The sequence below is a fragment of the Adiantum capillus-veneris genome, chromosome 8 (genome assembly GCF_014529385.1).
Source record: "Adiantum capillus-veneris isolate H3 chromosome 8, ASM1452938v2, whole genome shotgun sequence".
Classification (NCBI taxonomy): domain Eukaryota; kingdom Viridiplantae; phylum Streptophyta; class Polypodiopsida; order Polypodiales; family Pteridaceae; genus Adiantum; species Adiantum capillus-veneris.
This window is the reverse complement of record NC_140938.1, coordinates 115939218-115959537: the sequence shown is the minus strand read 5'-3', so window position 1 is coordinate 115959537 and position 20320 is coordinate 115939218. Positions and strand designations below refer to the sequence as shown.

The window sequence follows — 20320 nt, the reverse complement described above, 5'->3', positions numbered from 1 at the left end:
TACATTTCTCTCAAATGTCACAAAAGATGGGATTCAACATGTCACAATTGAACAAATTTTGAGCTGTTTAGCAAGAAGCCCCTTTCCAAGTTCAATTTGTTTCTTTCAGAGATTGTATACAAGTGCCATCCCTACAACACAATTTGTTGCAAATAGAGAATATATATTATGAAACATGTATTGAATATATTAAAATTGAAAGCTTGAGGAATCTCTTTAGATTGGTGGAAGTACATTTCAGGTTTCCTTCAAAGTTCTGTTTGTATTACTCTACCCAATTACTCCCAATCCTAGAGCGAGTGTACTACACTATTGCACACATTTTGTTATGTAAAGAAAAATGTAGCATTGTATTAAGTAGTTTGGGCATGTCCTCGATCTTTATTCACACCATGTTGACATCAAGTTCACACTTAGTTCACACCACCAAAATGTAATCAATTCACATGCAAGTTCACAATGATTTCACATTTGCCCAAGTTTACATCTAGTTCACATTCGAAATCAACGGTTGTGATCTTGACCAACACGTGACACCGATTTTCAACCATTGATCCCCTCTGAGGTGTCATTTAGTGACGAGGCTAAGCAACCCCGGTAGGGGGATCATCAGGTACTTCAATGATTGTGCCCGGACTCTTGCTTTCCACACCTTGGTGTGCACACACGTCTTCTAATTAGATAATGGCGTTACAGGAGAGTTAACGGCAATCAGCCTTTTACACTTTGAAGTGATGAATCGTCCACCGGAAACTACTGATTGTTCCATGAAAATGACGTCATTTCGTACCCAACTTTGCTGAAGACCCAATTCGCGCGTGGCCAAATTGCACAGGACTCAAGTCGCTGAATGGCATCTGCATTGAAACCCAATTCCCTGCAAATCTCTGCTTGTTATGATGCGGACTAATTCGAATGATAGCCTGAAATGATATTGATCATGTCTGATGACAATGATTTGGGTTGTTAGCCCACTACAGCCCACTTCTAATTTTATTGCATTATTCCTAGAATGTGTACAATTTTCAAACCTACTCCCATTCGGCGGGACACAGCCTTCCCTGCATGCTTTTTAATCCCTTCGCATGCAAGCATTCATCTGTATCCCCGTTGATTTTCACATTCTAGCTTTGGTTTCGTCGCTGTCATTTGAGTTCCTATCAATTTGCATCTTAAGTATCTTTCTGTTTGCTTTTTGTAGCCACACATACTTCATCGGCACAGGTTCGTCGAAGTAGAAGCAATCATTGCAACCACCACCTCCATCAGCATTTTTGACAGGTGCCTACATGACCTCCTCAATAGAAAATGCATGGGTGACTAATCAGGCGATTAACCCACCGCATAAAGACTTTTCTTAGCTGCTAGCTTCCATTAGAAGCCCTGTAATTTGTGTGGTGTTGATTTCAATCCTCTCAAAGCAACCAACATCGAGCATTGCTCCTTTGTTTCACTGCAGAAGTCCAATTCTGTAAGTGAAAATGACAAGGCAATCATGGAGCTGTTCGGGAGTTGCCATTTGGTTGCTTTTCTTTCTGTACTGTGATGCTATGTCGATTGCCCAACACAAATCATCAGGAACAGCTGATGGATCAGAGGAATGGGGATATGTCGATGTACGGCAAGGTAAACACCTCAATGTAGAATACAATTCGAGTATAAGCATAAGCATTCACAGCATTTTATTAACGGTACTTAAATGCAAACACACATGAATGTTTAACTAATGAGGATCAAAACTAATGCAGGAGCTCACATGTTCTGGTGGCTCTACAAAACTCCTAACCAAACCACGGCAGATTGGCCGATAGTCTTATGGCTGCAAGGCGGACCAGTTAAGTCCATGAAAATGCATCAACTTTCAATATTGATAAGCTCTACGAGAAAGACGGCATTCAAAATCCTCAAGCAGTACACTACTTACCTTGTTGATATGTAGGGTGCTTCTGGTGTGGGTATCGGAAACTTTGGAGAGATGGGCCCACTCACAATGGCCTTACTTCCTCGCCAGTATACATGGCTACACAAAGCCCATCTACTGTTTGTAGTAATTAACTTGGACCCTCCATCCAAACCTATTTCTTGAAATAGTCATTCAATCTTAAAGGGCGGGCGCTGTGCATGTACTTTTATTACCATATAAAGGTATGAAACTGTATTGTAAAGAAACTGCTTGCTTGAAATCTGCTAGTATTAGAAATCGATGGCTAAGATCATGTTAGCAACAAATAGAGAACAGATATATTTAATAGCCATTCACTATTATGAAACTTCATCGTCATTCTAGCACCTTCACTGCATTACTGACACTTCTCTCTGTTTTCTCATCACAGGATAGTCCCGTCGGTGCAGGTACAGCCCCGCAGACCTTGTTGTTTGCTTTAACTTTAGGATAATGTAAGCATCAACTTTGCCTGCATCAGTTTATGCTCTCTTCTTTTTCTGCCTTGCAAGGTTTCAGCTATGTTGACAACGGATCATTGCAACTAACAAAAGACGAGGATGTCGCAACGGACTTGGTCAATTTTTTCCGGACATTTTTTGAAGACCACCAAAAGCTGCAATCAAATCCTCTCTTTATATTTGCTGAAAGCTATGGAGGAAAGCATGCAACCCTTCTCGGCTTGGCATTGAATCAAGCTATCAAAAAGGGATTTGTCAAAGCTAAGCTTGGGGGTACGACATCCAGTACAGACCACCTCCTTAATTTCTAGGATATTATATGCAAAATGCATAAGTGGCAAACTTCAAGCGGGAAAATTCCTGGTTAATATTTCTAAGGTGTCTACATTTGAGCAGACTAATTCAAAGCTATAGCTGCTTTTGTTTCCTTGAGAGAATGTACATGCAAAGAATGTATTAACTAAAGGTCCTCTGCATACTCGAAGCCATGGCAATCCCCTAGCCTTCCAAAGATATTGGAAACCTTATAGAACACACAAACATAGGGAAAGATCACACCAACTTGCAGAATTAACTTTGCCCTTTGCTTTTCTTTCTGTTCACTTGCTAGCTTAGCTAATGCAGTCTTTGCGACTCAAATCTGACGCACTGATTTATAGGCTTATGATAATACAAATATGTGTCATATAACAGGTGTTGCTTTGGGGAATAGCTGGATTTCTCCAGTAGACTCCGTGGTACGTAGCACTAAAACTCTCACTGAAATTTCCTCTTCTTACTCGCCAAATCTAAAATTCCAGTGGCATTGCTTCATAGCTCTCTTGGGGACCGGTCTTCAGATCCTTTTCCCGAATCGATGGCCCTCAAGAAGACATCATCAATGGGTGCCCAATAACTCGTAAACCCCAAGGGAAATTATTAAAGAGCAAACCAAAAGACTATGATTTTGACTCTTTCAGGGAAGCCAAAATAATACAAGAGGACATTACAAAGGGAGCATATTTGGATGCAGCAGCAGGCTGGGGTCTGTTGGAGTACACAATACTCAAGCTAGCTAATAATGTGGTAATCTCTTTCTTGTGCACATAAGTTTCCCCTTTTCCTTGAACGAGTTACAACTGCAGGGCTTATAAGACAATCGACACAAAAACCGATTTAGGAAAAGAATGTGCTCCGACCACTCTCTACTCTTCTCAAAATCATTAATTGGAGAGATTCCTATAGACCAAGTTATAAGGGAAGTAAAGTCTAAAGCGAAAAGGAACAAAAGAGTGTGAAAGAATGAAACCACTATTCCTTTCTCTTTCACCCTCCAAATCGTATTTTCTCCAGTTTCTATTGATTTTTTTTCATTTTAATCAAACTAGGAGTGCCCTACTTAATCATCCTGGACAGCCAGAACATATTGTCAAAGTAAAGTTCCAACTTGTTCATGGTGGAAGTGAAGAAGACTCCATATGTAAAACCTTCTTCAAGAGCTGCTGAAACTTTCAAACCTTGCTGAAAGTGCCATTGAAAGTTTTCAATGCCTAACATTTTTGGACAGAGTTTATGTCTGCTAGTGCTTCCAAATTTACCATCAAGCACAAACCATGTCTCAAAAACTGTATCTGATCCTCAGGTCTTAACAAATCAAGCCCAGCTCTTCTCACCTCCAAACACCCCCCTCCAAACATGTGTCAGAATGTCTATAGCAGGAAAATCCAGGAAGATTCAGCCATAAAGGGACATGCAAGTTATTGACTCAGCTTCACAGAATCTTACACTTTACAGCATACAAAGCTTCTGTCATAACTCCCTAGATGCAGTCCTAACTAAGGCATAATGAAGCCTAACACTAAACAAAAGCATTATAGAGAAATAATTAGCTCGACAAAAAAGGTAGTTTAGGGTTTAGGGTGAAATACGCACCACTTATGAGTCAGAATGTGTATGTGGGTGCGATCAGGTGCTCGCCTGCAAATGCCAAATTTGTCAAAAACCACAGGTTATTGAAAGAAAAGATTATTCATAGCTCTTGAACCTTCTGTAAATTTGCAGGATTTCTACAACCTTCTTCTTGACGTTGGTCAAGGTTCCTCAGTAGGCTCTTTAAAAGTTGTGGAGAAAGGAAACAATTATGAAACAAGGTTCGGAAGTTATTTGGAAAGAAAACTGTTGAAGGAAACAAATCAATCAGTTCCCGACTTGCCAACCCTTATGAATGGTCCAATTCGCAAGAAGCTGCAAAACAGTAAAGTTCGTTTCTTGCTTGTCTTCCAAAACATTAATTAATTCCAGAAAGCATGAAAGCTTACATTCTACTTTTGAAGTCAACATTCTTGACTAAATAATGTGATTCGCACCTTACATGCCATATTATGTGCTTTTGAGATGGAAAAATTAAATAATCATGACTAGATACAATACTTTGCACAGTACATTTTCATTCTTCTAACACTAAACCTAAATTATAAATTTAATCAGCTGGGAAGAAGTTTCTGGTTCTGTGTTTACAGCTCTACAAGAAGACTTCATGAAAGATGTGGTCTCAAAGGTACGTACAGCTGCTCAACCTAAAAAGAAAATAATCGTTTCTAAAACTTTTTTCCAAAACTTTGGCTTAATAACTTCATTTTCTTTTATCGGGTGGAAGAGCTGCTATCAAGCGAGTAAAAGTGACAATCTACAGTGGTCAGGTAGTATATGTATATACATATATATGATCAACTTGAGGCTCCTCATCTATTTCTGATTCACATTGATCATTATCATCATCAGCTTTGTAATCCAATGGAGGAGATGGGATGTATTCAGGGATGCATTCTACTTGGAGACCATTATAAATTGATCCTATTGCACTGGCAACAATGCAATCCTTACATGAACAACGCTTAGAGCATCTCTATGTGGCTAGAATGATACAGCTGGAGTAACCTTTTAGTCTGACATTTACAATCACAAAGTAGAAACATGTTCCAACTGATTGCCAATCTACAATACATTAGACACTTTGAAGGGCATCACATGACAAAAATTCAAAGAGAGGGTTTACTACATTGCAGGTGGATTTAATTTGTGCCAATCAAGGGACAGAAGCCTGGGTTCAAAAATTAAGGTAATTTTTTCACAAATTTGTGTGCTATGTGGAGCCTTAACTTCATAAATCAAAAGGGAAAAGGTTTAAGGCAAAAATAGTCAAGTCAATGAATACATGCAACAAACGTGTGCAAACATGGCATAACATAAACCTAAATATAGATGTGACCTGTGAGAGTCTTAAAGCACTTTGTATTTCTCTTTGCAGAAAAGTCGTCGGTTAAGTTACACATCTCAACAGAGTAGAAAGAATGGAAACTAGCATAGCCATTAAAAGCAGAAATTTAAGCATACACCCACGGGATAACAAGGGTTTTCCCCAAATACAGAAATTGAGAATTCTATGTCACATTTGGAAAAAGAGAGTCTTGTACATACCTACCGACTGACATTGGAAGGCAGAAACTTACACTGATGCTAGATGTCCGTGTATTTGCAGGTGGGCAGGCATGTCGAGCTTCCAAGGTGCTGCTCGCAAGCCAATGAATTGCAAAGGCACAGAGAGCACTGCTGCTTTTGTGAAAGAGTACGAGAACCTGGCCTATTACTGGATTCTACTCGCGGGTCACTTGGTAAGAAGCTGCGACTGGGTCCTTTGCTTGATAGTTGGGTTGTGAGTGTGTAACCGATCTCATCGCCTTTTGGTTGTGTTGAGTGCGGCGTAGGTGCCAGCTGACAATTCCTGCATTGCGTTGGAGATGGTGGGATTGGTAACGGGCTCGCCATGAAGCTTGCAAGACCGGGAAGCAGAAGAAGTCACACTTATAAGCAACTAGCTCGCGCGACCCGCCGGTAGGTCGGGTCTCGCTCGCTCGGTACATGTATATTGTGTAGGCCTATATGTTCTATTTCTATACATCTCCAATCCATGCTCTACCGCTGTACAATGCTACCTGATGTTAACTGAGAAACTTGGCGATGGATGCCAGCTCAGACACAATTGGACATCCTTAATACGGGGTGGGTGGGGGTGATTGGCATGTTGGGTAGAGAACAAATTGAATATTTATCGAATACAAGGCATACATACTGACCAACAGGTGACTAATAGGTTGTTGAAATATTTGCCCCTTTCAAGTAATCCACCTTGCATATATTTATCCATCTATGTCTCTTTAAGATGCATGCATAGGTGGTCACATTTGGATAGAGGCCCTCAATATACATATGATGAAGACAACCTACAGCTTCCTCATCCAATCACGATGTTTTTGTTCAAGGTCCCCTCTTATCATGAATTATTTTCCTCATTCGACTTCTTGCATAACTTATAATGCCTTTAAGATGCGAGCATAGGTAATTGCATCCAAATAGAAAATCAAACCACTACTTTGTGGCCTTACCTCCATTCGGCATAACCTTAAATTTCAATTCACTCCGAGTGATAACATTCTGAAGGAGAGCTGGCATGAGGTTGGTAGCTCTTCACAGCTTATTAATGTTGTCAAAATTTCCATAGTTGACTTCATTTGGGGAGAGGCCCTCATTTTGCATCACAAAGACACATAGTGCCACATACTCTCTAGATGCAAGCATAGGCAATCACATTCAAGAGGTATCCTCCCTTTGCATTCGATCAAAACAACCTAGTGCTTCTTTGCCTGGCCACTTCAAAAGCTCTTTAACAATCAGAGAGGTATTTTCCTATACATTTGTTGCAAACACAACAACTCGCTACTTTTTGGGCTTGCTTTGTTTGTGTACCGTGCAATGATCGATGCATTCCAGAAGACCACATCTCGAATAGGGAGTTCATCAAGAAAAAGCTTTCCAAATTTAGCGTTTGTGTCTACTGAAGATGTAAGCAGATGTCATCGTATTTGGAGAGATACCTCACTAAGCATACACTCACTTATGCCAAACCCCTTGGCTATTGCCACATGCCTTCTAGATGCGATCATGGATGATCATATTTCAAAACAAACCTAGTGCCACATACATTCTAGATGCATGCTATCACATTTCGAGATTCCCCCCCCCCCCCCCCCCGTTCTGCATTCGCTCACAAAATAGTTTATGTGATTATTGGGCATTGCTCATTGTGACATCACGATCCACATCTCAAAAGACTCTCTTGGCTTCAATTGGACCTCAACATTGCCAATTGTCTAGCGATACTCAATTGCTATTAGCACTACAGATTTGCTATCAATTGAAAGGCCAATATTTTCAAAGGTAAAGCAAAAATTACAGAATACCATATCATGACGATATTGGTGAGGGTTGGTACAATGTGGAAATTGCTTCACCCCTCGATGAACCCGGTATTGCCTCTCCGCCGGCCCCACCTCCTCCCTTGATTTTACGGGCTCGACAAAAGGCTCCCTTTCCCTCCTCTTCTCTTGCAAGAACGCACATGTGGGTGCCGGCCCATAAATTACATTTCGGGAAAATTACCAAAACACTCCTTTGATTTGTGGGAATTCCCAAAATACCCCTGTATCTATTTTGGTTGGATTGTTAAACAATTGAGGATCGTGTTTGAGTGCTTAGCATGTAATTTGTCACAAATTCCCTTGCAAAAAAAAAACAATTATGTCTAAAAATACTCAAGTGCTATTAGCACTACAGATTTGCTATCAATTGAAAGGCCAATATTTTTAAAGGTAGAGCAAAAACTACAAAATACCATATCATGACGATATTGGTGAGGGTTGGTACAATGTGGACACTGCTTTGTATGAGCTTTAAGCTTAGGGAATGTCCATATTAAATATATAATATAATTAAACCTGCCCCTTCACCCCTCGATGAACCCGGTATTGCCTCTCCACCGGCCCCACCTCCTCCCTTGATTTTACGGGCTCGACAAAAGGCTCCCTCTCCCTCCTCTTCTCTCGCAAGAACGCACATGTAGGTGCTAGCCCATAATTACATTTAGAGAAAATTACCAAAATACTCCTCTGATTTGTGGGGATTCCCAAAATACCCCTGTATCTATTTTGGTTGGATTGTTAAAGACTTTCTAATCTTTATTCCTTTTTTACAATTGAGGATCGTTTCTGAGTGCTTAGCATGTAATTTGTCACAAATTCCCGCGCAAAAAATGTACTATGGGCACCCTTCGATTGAGGGGGGTAGTATATGTCTCATAAATTTAATGCATTAGCTAGTCGTGGGATAAAACACCAACGTAGAGTGGCTTATACGCCTCAACAAAATGGTGTTGCTGAGAGGAAAAATAGGTCACTTATGGAAATGGCACTATGTATGGTCAAAAGTCAAGCTTTGCCGCATTCTTTTTGGCTTGAGGCCATCATGTGTGCCACTTATGTACTTAACATGTGTCCTACGAAAGCTTTGCAGTCTATTACTCCATATGAAGCATGGCATGATAGAAAGCCTTCTATTGAGCACATGCATGTTTTTGGCTGTTTGACATATGGTTTGGTGCCACAAACACAACGCAAAAAATTGGATGATAAGGCTATCAAATGTATTTTTGTTGGTTATAGTGCTGAAAGCAAAGGTTAGAGGTTGTATCATCTGCAAACAAAGCGTATTCTGGTTTCACGAGATGTAGTGTTTATGGAAGATTCTGTTTAGCCCTTGCTGTCATGTACTAGAGATAGTAATGTAAGCTCACGAGACATTTATGACACTTTTTTGCCTCTTTTCAGTGGTGGAAATACGAATGTAAATTCCAATGAGGCAAATGTACAGCCTATGGGGGTTTCTAAAAATGTTACAGATCAGCCTATTACTGATGCAGATGTACATGATGTACTTGATGAGGAAAGGGCTGAAAATGAGCAGGCTATAGGTATGCCAAAATGGCTGGTGCATACATTGCGTGACAGTAAATTGGATGCACCTTCGTCTAGTCCTACTTGTTCAGGCTCTCACCATGTATCTTATGCATCACATTGTTATGCTTTGGCTATGTCGAGCTTACATGGTGTTGAGGAACCTTTGTCTTTTGATAAAGAACAGAATTCAAAAAATTGGATGGTTGCCATATGCAATCAGAATATGATGCACTTATAGAAAATGACACATGGACTTTATGTGATTTGCCTCCTGGCCAAAAGGCCATTGGTACAAAGTGGGTTTACAAGTTGAAACGCAATCTGGATGGTGAGATCGATCGCCATAAGGCTCGACTTGTTGCAAAGGGTTATTCATAGCAAAAAGGCATAGATTATGAAGAGACTTTTTCTCCCACTTGTCGTATGACTACTGTGCGTTTTCTATGTGCATTGGCAGCTCATTTTGGTTGGGATGTACATCAATTAGACATTGTTACTGCTTTCTTGAATAGTGACATATTTGAGGAAGTTTATTAACGCAGCCTCGCTGTTTTGTCAAGAAAGGACAAGAGGACAAAGTGTGCAAATGTAAGAAGGCTTTGTATGGGTTGAAGCAATCTCCTCGTGCTTGGTATGAAAAAGCTGACACTCATTTGGTCAAACAAGGCTTTCGTAACAGTCCAACAAAAAGCACATTGCATGTAAAGCGTGACGGTGATGTACTTCTCATTGTGGTTCTTTATGTTGATGATTTGCTGATCACTGGACCAAATGAGAGACATATTGCTGAATTTAAAGCTGATTTGAATGCTACTTTCAAGATGAAATATTTGGGGCTATTGCATCATTACTTGGGTATACAGTTTAAGCAATGTGATGGTGGTATTGCCTTGTGTCAGAAAAGTTACATAGAGACATTACTATGTAAGTTTGGACTTGAGGATTGCAAACCTATTGACACTGCCATGGAAATAGGTTTGAAGTTGAGTCTACATGATGCCGGTGATCCTGCTGATGTCACTCTTTACCAAACTGTTGTTGGTTGCCTCATTTACGTATGCAACACAAGGCCGGATATCCAGTTTGCAGTCTCACAGGTCAGCAGATATATGCATAGCCCAGGGTCTAAGCATTGGCAGGCTGTCAAGAGGATTTTTTGCTACCTCAGTGGCACTTTTACATCTTGGCTTGTTTTATCCCAAGGGGGGATCATTGCTGCCAGACTTACATGCTTTTTCAGACTCAGATTGGGCTGGTTGTTTTGACACGAGAGTGTCCACAAGTGGTTTTTGTTTCATGCTTGGTAGTTCATGTATATCATGGTTGAGCAAGAAGCAACCTAATGTGGCCACTTCTAGTTGTGAGGCTAAGTACAGGGCAGTCTTCACAACTACGGTTGAGTTTGTATGGCTCAGACGCCTTATGACTGATTTGGGTGTTGGACAGGACACTGTCAACACTATCTACACTGACAGTCAGAGAGCATTGGCAGTTGCGAGGAACCCAATTTTTCATGCTCTCACAAAGCACATTGAGGTGCATTACCACTATGTCAGGGAGAGTCTCTCAGCAAGAGAGATCAGCTTGGCTTATGTGCCAACACAGGACAACCTTGCAGATCTTTTCACAAAGGCATTGTCTTGTGAGAAGCTTGAAGCTTTCCGCAAAGCTTTGGGCTTACTCCCCTTTGTGGACTAATCATGTCCTCAGGGCATGGCACTTCCCTTTACTCATGTGCCAGGTCTCATTCACCACATCACTCCAGGGGAGATTTGTTACCATAAACATGTGGTAGTGATGTGTGTGAACACACTAGGACCGCCGGGGCATTTTTTCCCTCTTTAAGAGGTTTTCCCCCCCGTGCATTGTATATACGCCCATCACTCTAGGGCTATCTATCTTTTCCATTGCACACTAAGTAAGACACTCTCTATTGTGTGCCTTGAGCTTCCTTCGTCTTCTCCAAGCTGTGTGCGTTTCTCTGTAGCCCTAATTCCAACAGTTGTAACATGTATAGTCAAAACGTGGAAAATGTTCAGTGAGGAATATGGTTTATGTTCAACGATTAAGATTCCTCATGGATTTGTTTGTGATTTTGATTGTGGAGGCCGCTATGGCTCTTGGATTGGTTTTTTTTTTTATGGTTGCCAAAATGTTTACAACCATGTTATGTGCTAATATACTTTTGCAGGTTGGATATGCATCATCCATAGTAGGGTGGAGTGCTCATCTATGTTATGGGATTGTATTTTTATGGTTTTTAGTTGGATTATGATGTAGTTTTGATGGATTATGGTAGACGTGTAAGGGTAGAGACCCTGTACGGTCTGACTGCTTTGTAAAGGATTGTTTGTGCATTTGCAAGATGTTACTTTGATTGGGCTCATGTGTTATGTTTCTCATGATAGTGTCGATACAAGATTAATATCACCTATATCGCTTAGTCTTAGATGAAAGGGTAATGATATGGGGCTTTCCTGGATCGGAGATGTTGCCTATATCTTTTTTTGTTGTTGTTAGGCTCATCTACACGATTAGTGCATCGGGGGCTGAATAACCTACACAGCTAACGTGTTGGAGATTTTTTCTTTGCTTTGTGCTACACACCCGGTGTAGCACCGAAGAGGCATGGCGCCTAAACTAGTATGGTCAGTGTTGATTTCCTACCACCTGTTAGTGTTTGCAATCCTTTCAAAGTTCATGTCATGGTGGGGGGAAAAGCGGCCTCGGCTTATGTCTAACTCAAGTGTGTTGGAGGTGCTCACGCTCGCTCCCAATGAATTGAGATTCTCTTTGTCCGTAGTAGGAGCAGAATTGGATGGGTGGACAAGTCTATCCCGCATAAGGTCCGGTGTTTCTACTTAGTTATTTATATTTGAAGTTATGGTATACTTGGATTTTTTAATTGCATTAATTCATGGTTTACTTGTTTCATTTAGATGGGCTATTTAAAGATTCTCTTTTGTCATTCTCTTGTGTCTCTATGCACTTTATTTCACCCTCTACTTTCTCTCTCTCTCTCTCTCTCTCTCTCTCTCTCTCTCTCTCTCCCTCTCCCCCCGCAATGCGGTGTACACATATTCACCCTCCACTTGTTCATTTTCTTGAGTTCGCTTTAATTCATACACATTCAAAGGTAGCACTAATCTCTAGGTACCTCTAGATGCAGTTCGTCTCATGGATTACACTACATGCTAGGTTGAGCATTGAGAACTCCTCCCCTACACAAACGCTTCCACAACTCTAATGTATTTTGAAATTGTATAAAAGTGCCAATTGTATAATTTGTGCATAGACCCTTGGGAAGGGATGTCTCTCAAATGAAAAGAGCATGCCTCATGTTATTGGGTTGAGGGTGTTGCCACACGGCTATCTATGCTATCAACAAGACTCTCTATTTTTATGTATATAATGAAGCTCGAGGGCACAGAAGAGGGCATATGGCTATCACAAAGGCAGTATTCATTGAATATGATGGAAAAGTGTTGTATCCCTAGTTGTGAAGCTATTTCTATACCATTAAATCAATGCATATGGCTATCACAAAGGCAATATGCATTGAATATGATGGCAAAGTGTTGTATCCCTGGTTGTGAACCTATTTCTATACCATTAGACAAAATTTGAAGGTGCATCTTCATGTGGGTGATGTACTTGAGAATGCCACCATGTAAACATTGTGGGTAGCTTGATCCACTTGACAATATCACGACCATATTTGAGTTGTACGATTAGGTTGGAGATCCACTGTATGCATCTTTTGAGGAAGCCGCAATTGGAAGTAGGGAGGTGCACATCACAAAGTGAGGGCTATGTTGAACCATGCACTATTTCATGAGGTTCACACAAAGCTGCAACGATATGGTAATAGGGATGCAGGCTCGATTGATAGTCTACCTAATCAATGATCTACCCAGCAAGTTCATGCTCTCACTTAAGAGCGTGCGATCACATGGAGCAAAAAGTAGTAGCCTATAGTTTCTTTGCCAAGGTACAAAGTCTGAATATAGGGGTGATGCAGTGGTAACACATGAGATAGCACGGCTACAAATGCTACTTGGAGAGTCGGGATATAGGGTCAGATGATAGTTTCCATCCACTATGACAACCGTAATAGCATAGCATTGGCACGTGGCTGGTGACATCCAACCTAGGTACGTGAGGACAAATGAGTACAATGCAGAAATATTCACAAAGGCACTGGGAGCAAAGAAACTTAGGCTATTTCAAGCTATGCGTAGAGTATGAGAGATGGCATTGAGCTTGAGAAGGAGTGTTTAGATATCAAGCTCAACACATGGTATGCCTGGATGAATTCTCACCTACATTATCCTTGCACGAGATGGTAGACATAAGGATGATCACCAATGATGTTACAATAAACTTCACCGACTTCATCTACCTACCTAGAGTGATGGCCCTTATCTCGCTAGCTCAGATTAGTAGTGGTGGTTTCACATTGACCGTTGTACATAGTCTCTTATTATGTTGTATTTTTCATTATGTTTTGTAGACCTATCATCATTGAGTAGTGAATAAGAAGAAGCAGCTTTCAGCCTCCATTTCTAGTGTCTTCTCTCTTGGTTGTGTGTGTGCGCTCTTGCAAAAAAGGCTTGTAAGAGCTCATTCTCTCTCTTTCTCTACCTCTTTACAGCTTATAGGTAGGTTGGTAGAGTCAAAAATGTATTGGATGCCACCATGGTATGATGAGTAATATGGGGGATATTTTTTGGCCATTATGCATTAACATAGACCTATTGGAAATAGGGTTGCAGGGAAACACACACAGCTTGGAGAAGATGAAGGAAGCTCAAGGCACACAACAGAGAGTAGTATTGCTTAGTGACAATGAAAGATAAGTTAGCCCTAGAGTGATGGGTGTATATACAATTCACGGGGTAAGAAAGGTTGTCATGTGTTGGCACATAGCCAATCTGACCTCTCCTCCTGAGAGTCTCTCCCTGACATGGTGATAATGCACCTCAATGTGCTTTGTGTGAGCATGAAAAAGTGGGTTCCTCCCAATTGCCAATGCAGATTATGTTGGTAGTGTCCTGTTCAACACCCAAACAGGCCGTAATGTGTCTGATCCATACATACTCAATTGTAGCTATGAAGATTGTCATGTACTCAGCCTCACAATTGGAAGTGGCCATAGTAGGTTGCTTCTTGCTCAACCATGATATACATGAACTAGCGATCATGAACAAAAACCACTCATGGACACTCGCGTGTCCTAACAACCAGCCTAATATGAGTTTGAAAAAGCATATAAATCTAGTGGCAATGATCCCCCCTTGGGATAAAACAACCCAAGATGTAAAGTGCCACTACTAAAGGAGCAAAAGATCCACTTAACAGCCTGCCAATGCTAAGACCCTAGGCTATGCATAAATATGTTGACATGTGAAACTGCAAATTGAATATCCAGCTTTGTACTGCTTACATAAATTTCTCGTGATCTTGACGATGTCACTCTTTACCAAGCTTCGTATTGCATCCAATTGCAGTTTGGTAAAGAGTGACATCGTCAAGATCACCAGCACCATAAAGACTCAATTTTAAACTTGTTTCCATGGGAGTGGCAATAGGTTTGCAATCTTCAAGTCCAAACTTGCATAGCAATGTTTCTATGTAACTTGTTTGACACAAGGCAATACCACCATCACATTGCTTAAACTATATGCCCAAGTAATGGTGCAAAAGCTCCAAATATTTCATCTTGAAAGTAGCACTCAAATCAACCTTAAATTCAACAAAATGTGTCTCATTCGGACTAGTGATCATCAAATCATCCACATATAGAACAACATTGAGAATTACATCACCCTCACGCTTTACATACAAAGTGCTTTCTGTTGGATTGTTACAAAAGCCTTGTTTAACCAAATGAGTTTAAGATTTCTCATACCAAGCACAAGGAGACTACTTCAACCCATACAAAGATTTGTTACATCTACACACTTTATCCTCTTGTCCTTTCTTCACAAAACCGTGAGGCTGCGTTACATAAACTTCCTCAAATATGTCACTATTCAAGAAAGCAGTAATAATGTCTAATTGATGTACATCCCATCCAAAATGAGATGCCAATGCACATAGAAAATGCACGGTAGTCATACAACAAGTGGGATCAAAAGTCTCTTCATAATCTATGCCTTTCTATTGTGCATGACCCTTTGCAACAAGTTGAGCCTTATCTCACCATCTGGCTTGCGTTTCAACTTGTAAACCCACTTTGTACCAATGGCCTTTTTCCAGGAGGCAAATCACATAAAGTGCATGTGTCAATTTTTATAAGTACATCATATTCTGATTACATGGCAACCAACCAACTTTTCGAATTATGTGCTTCATCAAAAGACAGAGGTTCCTCTACATCACAAAAGCTAGAAATAGCCAAAGCATAACAAATTGATGGGTAAGATGCATGGCAAGAATTTGAACGAGTACGAGTAGACAAAGGTACATCCACTTTATAGTCAAGCAAAGTATGCACCAAGCATTTTGGCATACCTCTAACCTACTCATTCTCAACCCTTTCCACATCAAATACATCATGTACGTCTGCATCAATAATAGGATGACCTGTAGCATTTTTTCAAACCCCCATAGGCTGTAGATTTGGGTCAATGAAACTTACATTTTAAGTTTCCACCAGTGAAAAGAGGCAAAAAACTATCATAAATGTCACGCAAGCTTACATCATCACGTGAAACCAAGATACACTTTGTTTGTGGATGGTATAACATGTAACCTTTTATTTCAGTACTATAACTAACAAAAATGCATTTGACAGCCTTATCATCCAATCTTATCCGATGCGTTTGTGGCACCAAAGCATAAGCCAAACAACCAAAAACGTACATGTGATCAATAGATGGCCTTCTATCATGCCATCCTTCATAAGGAGTCATAGACTGCAAAGCACTGTGAAAGTACCACACATGAGCATCTGCAGTGACATACATGCATCATGGGCGAGAGGATCATAAGTACACTCTGCACTAAAATCCCATTCTGCATGTACATCAGCATCACAATCTCCTTTCATAAAAGACTCTACAATAGCTGCACTTGTAGTGGAATCAGCCTCTTTCTTCTTAACCTTTTTTGCCTTCACCATAGGACACGGCTTGATCAAGTGATCATTAGCTTTACAATAATGGCAACGCATCTTCTTTTTGCCCGCTTCACTAGAATTTCCAGACGAAGTGCTACCAATAGAAGCATTAGGAACATGTGATTAACCACTCGCTGAAGGTCCATGAGAAGTAGCAACATTGCTGTTGCCACTTGTTCTTTGAGTAGCAATAAAGGCCTATTAAACTGCACTTTGTTTAATCCTATTTTTTTCTTGAATGTGAATCTTACAATAGCAATGTACATAACACATCAAACTTGAAAACTTTTGGATTTCTTTGGGTCATAAGTCTCCATGTACTAGCAAAAGTCTGGTAAGAATTTGTCAAAGCATTAAGAACAGACTGCACAAGGGAATTGTCATAAATGAATTTGCTTACAGAAATAAGTTACTCATTAATATCCTTCATACCATCAAGGAAAGTGTCCATTTCATCTTCCTCATGCATAATCTTCGACTCCAACTCTTTATGCAGCAATGCAATTTTAGCCTCATTCAAACTTGCATAAAGACCAACTAGAATATCCCAAGCCTTTTTTGTAAATTTAGTTGAACGAATGTGAGGAGTAATAGTGCACTTCACGGATAATGCAATCAATGCATGAGCCTGTGCATCTCTAACATCCCAAATGAGTTTGCTCAACCGTAGGCGAAAGAGCTCTAGCAGTAGCAACCCTGCCACCAAAACCTGCAACATCCTCAATATCGCTTGTATCCTCAAAACCAAGGCATACATCAATGCCATGCACAACCTTTCAAGTGTCCTTCGACACAAGAACATGTTGCATCATGTAAGCCCACATTGGGTAATTGTCCGCATCCGATTTATCCTCAGCACAACAAACATCTTGAACACATTTGTGTTTTTGTCAGCCGTGGCGAGTGCCTGAACGTGATGCTAAAACTATCCGAAAAGAGGAGAAATGAAGCGGGAACGACACGTGCTATGTAGCACAACCCGTAGAAGAATGTAAGGGGCCTCTTATGCAAAAAATGGCATGAACATGAATTCTTCACAAAATGACATTGTAGGCAGAGAGAGAGAGAGAGAGAGAGAGAGAGAGAGAGAGAGAGAGAGAGAGAGAGAGAGGAGATACATACACACACACGCACGCACACACACACACACACACACACACACACACACACACACACACACACACACACACACACATATATATATATATATATATATATATATATTGAGAGAGAGAGAGAGAGAGAGAGAGGGAGGGATTGAAAAAAAAACTCGCTCCATAAAGCTCACTCCAAAAACTAATTTTAGAGCAAAGCGAGCTTTTTTTTTTAGAATTGGTTAGTTGAGCACAAATCCTCCAAAATCTCCCTCAAAACCTTCGTTTGTTTTGGGCTCCACTATCTAGAAAATGGCAAGAAATATTTTATTTCTTTTGATCTAGCCTGCCCAATATGGCTTCAATTAGTTTGTATCCTTCTTCTCAACGGAGACTTTCGCCTTGAGACAAAAGACTATTTTCTTCTTTCTTTTGGCGAGATCGATCAATCCTCTCAAGAGAGAATTTTCTATATCTTGAAGAGAAACCTCCAACTCTAGAGAGTGTTTGTAACTTTGATTTGCCTCTCCAAATGGGTGCTTTTTCTTGTAGTTGAGAGAAAAAGTTATTCCCTTGCTAGAGCTACACATTGTTGCAAGTTAGTATTTTTGTGCTTCTGTTGGCCTTTGAATCAATTACTTTGTAAAAGTATCACGATGAATTAGATCGACACTATATCAACCAAAAAGTTTCTTCAAAAGAGTATGATATAATTGACTTGTACAAACTGTTACTCTGTGAGACTTTTGACCCTAAAGTTCCTTTGCACTACTGGCCCTTATCTCGATTGGAATGAAAATATTGTGTTGCCCACATTACTAATTGTAGGCTATTGGTCTTGAATTTAAAGTTCCTTGTCCTTTGCATTAGTGGTCTTCATGTATTTTTAAATTAACATGTATAGTATTTTAAATTCAAGGATCAACATTTTTAATCATTAACATGATGGAAAATTGGGGAGAGAGAGAGAGAGAGAGAGAGAGAGAGAGAGAGAGAGAGTAGCTCCCACCCTTCAACTTATAGGTGACTAAAGCTCTATGGTCATACTTGAACTTACATAAGATTGATTGATCCAGCTCTAAAATAAGGGTTACAAGACAATGGTAGCAAAACAACTAGCATGGTTTTATGTATTGAGGTGTGTCATACTCAACATGATCTAAGGATACCATGCATGCTCAAGGCAAACATGGATCATAGGCATAACCACATGATTCAAAAGTTCAACCTCGCACAGTCTTCAAAATAAACTCAAAGGCTAACCCTAAGGAGTACACTCCACTTTGAGATTATCACCTCTTTGAAGCATAGAAGGAACAAACAAAGTTATCCCAGGTGTTCATTGACAGCAAGGGCCAATCTTCCGAACATGCATGAACCCTCGCAAATTTTTTAGCATTCCTCGTAACTGTTGTTTCAACTTCAAACCCTTTGGTTGAATAATTTGTAGCATAGTTAGTAGAATCTTATTAATGGTCCCAAAGGGTCAACACATAATGTTGCAACCACTTACCTTTTTTGCCTTTCTCAAGGTTAGCACATCGTCTATATTCAGCATTATTAGGAAACAATCAAAATGATTGGTACATGCACTATACGTCAACCATAAAAGTGAATTTAATCTCACACCTACTGAAGAATGCACCTTGGACAACTATGATGGAAAACAAGATAGCATCGCTAGAGCTTAGGAGTATCTAAACCAATATTTGCCTGGCATGGCAATATACTCCATATGTCATGAAAGGCACCATTGCAATCGATATTGGAAAACGAGTAGATGGCCAAGGCTCGTATAAATTTGTATACAAGCTCAACACTCAGCATTACGCGTTCTATTTGATGCTGAAGGTTTTTGTATTCATATGTATGGTCAACATCTTGGATGAGTACCTTCAAACTCACTAAAATTCTATCAAGACATACAAGTGAGGCAATAGCCACCAAAATACTCCAATTAAAAAAAGTGTCGATAGCCAGCATACAGACATTCAAGAATACTTAAAGCCAAAGCTTTGTGAAAATGCTTTCAGTTTCGATTGCTCCTTTGGGCAATTGCTTATTGTTTCTGATGTGGGTTTGCATATCTATTGGAAGACCTTGGCTTATAACATTAGAAATAGCAATAAATTGGCACAAAAACAGCCTTCACAAGAATTATAGAGTAGAGTAAAAAGTAGAAGAAGAGGGACTGTTCTTTTTCAAACAAAAGCTTACCCTTTCATATTTTACTTGCAGAAAAAATGTGCCGTATAACTTCTCCCAATCACTACTAGAGGCTCTTTCATTTTTAACATCAAACACAAATCTCTTTGGAACGTGGTGAAGCAAACATGCATACATTTGTTGTTTGCGACCTTGTGCACTCGTATAACTATAAAGGAGTCTCAATAACCATTTGGAAGCTCTACTTTGACAGTCGTTTAGTACAATACCTATATTTTTACACCCCTTTCAGAGACGAGCTATTCCTTTCTGATAGTAGATATTCAGATCACTTGTGGATTTTCCTTTGTAATGGTGTTTCTCACAAATATTATATCCTAAAGCAGACTTCAAATGTTATCAACTTTCTCTACCCCCTAGTAGAATCGCTGATACCGACATGGTCTTTATTAGAAAACCATTTGAACCATCCATTGGTTCCGCAAAGCGCAGTAAAATATTCGCCAGCAAAAGCAAAAAAAGATTCACCCACATTCCTCACAAGGGGATCCAATTTTCTTAAGGAAATGCCCCAGAAGAGAAGCACATATGCCATCATTACTCTTCAAGCGTACGTGCGCAACTCATAAAAAACAAGAAAAGTACATTTTACCAAGCAATTAACATTGCCGGATAATGTACTCAGAAATAAAACAGAAACAATCATA

At 40.0% G+C, this 20320-nt stretch overlaps 1 protein-coding gene and 1 long non-coding RNA gene across 2 annotated transcripts; one reads left to right on the top strand and one right to left on the bottom strand.

The window, feature by feature from the left end:
* Positions 1–441: 441 nt before the first annotated feature.
* LOC147452815 (uncharacterized) lies at positions 442–6030 on the bottom strand. The gene is made up of 4 exons (XR_015188927.1): positions 5892–6030; positions 4456–4626; positions 4315–4359; positions 442–1634 (listed from the first exon to the last, which is right to left on the bottom strand). It is a non-coding gene; the product is annotated as an uncharacterized LOC147452815 (long non-coding RNA).
* SCPL51 (serine carboxypeptidase-like 51) lies at positions 1629–6306 on the top strand. Its single transcript, XM_086518408.1, has 12 exons — positions 1629–1834; positions 1940–2047; positions 2334–2352; positions 2455–2676; positions 3097–3140; positions 3220–3287; positions 3363–3468; positions 4444–4652; positions 4870–4943; positions 5041–5081; positions 5448–5500; positions 5921–6306. Exons 1-12 carry the CDS (start codon positions 1727–1729, stop codon positions 6096–6098), a joined length of 1230 nt encoding a protein of 409 aa, XP_086374534.1. The 5' UTR covers positions 1629–1726; the 3' UTR covers positions 6099–6306.
* Positions 6307–20320: the final 14014 nt, after the last annotated feature.

Coding starts and splice junctions, on each gene's coding strand:
- SCPL51 (XM_086518408.1), top strand. CDS start 1,727: ATGAGGATCAAAACTAATGCAGGAGCTCACATGTTCTGGTGGCTCTAC. Junction 3,469..4,443: donor TCAAGCTAGCTAATAATGTG/GTAATCTCTTTC, acceptor GTAAATTTGCAG/GATTTCTACAACCTTCTTCT. Junction 4,653..4,869: donor AACAGTAAAGTTCGTTTCTT/GCTTGTCTTCCA, acceptor AAATTTAATCAG/CTGGGAAGAAGTTTCTGGTT.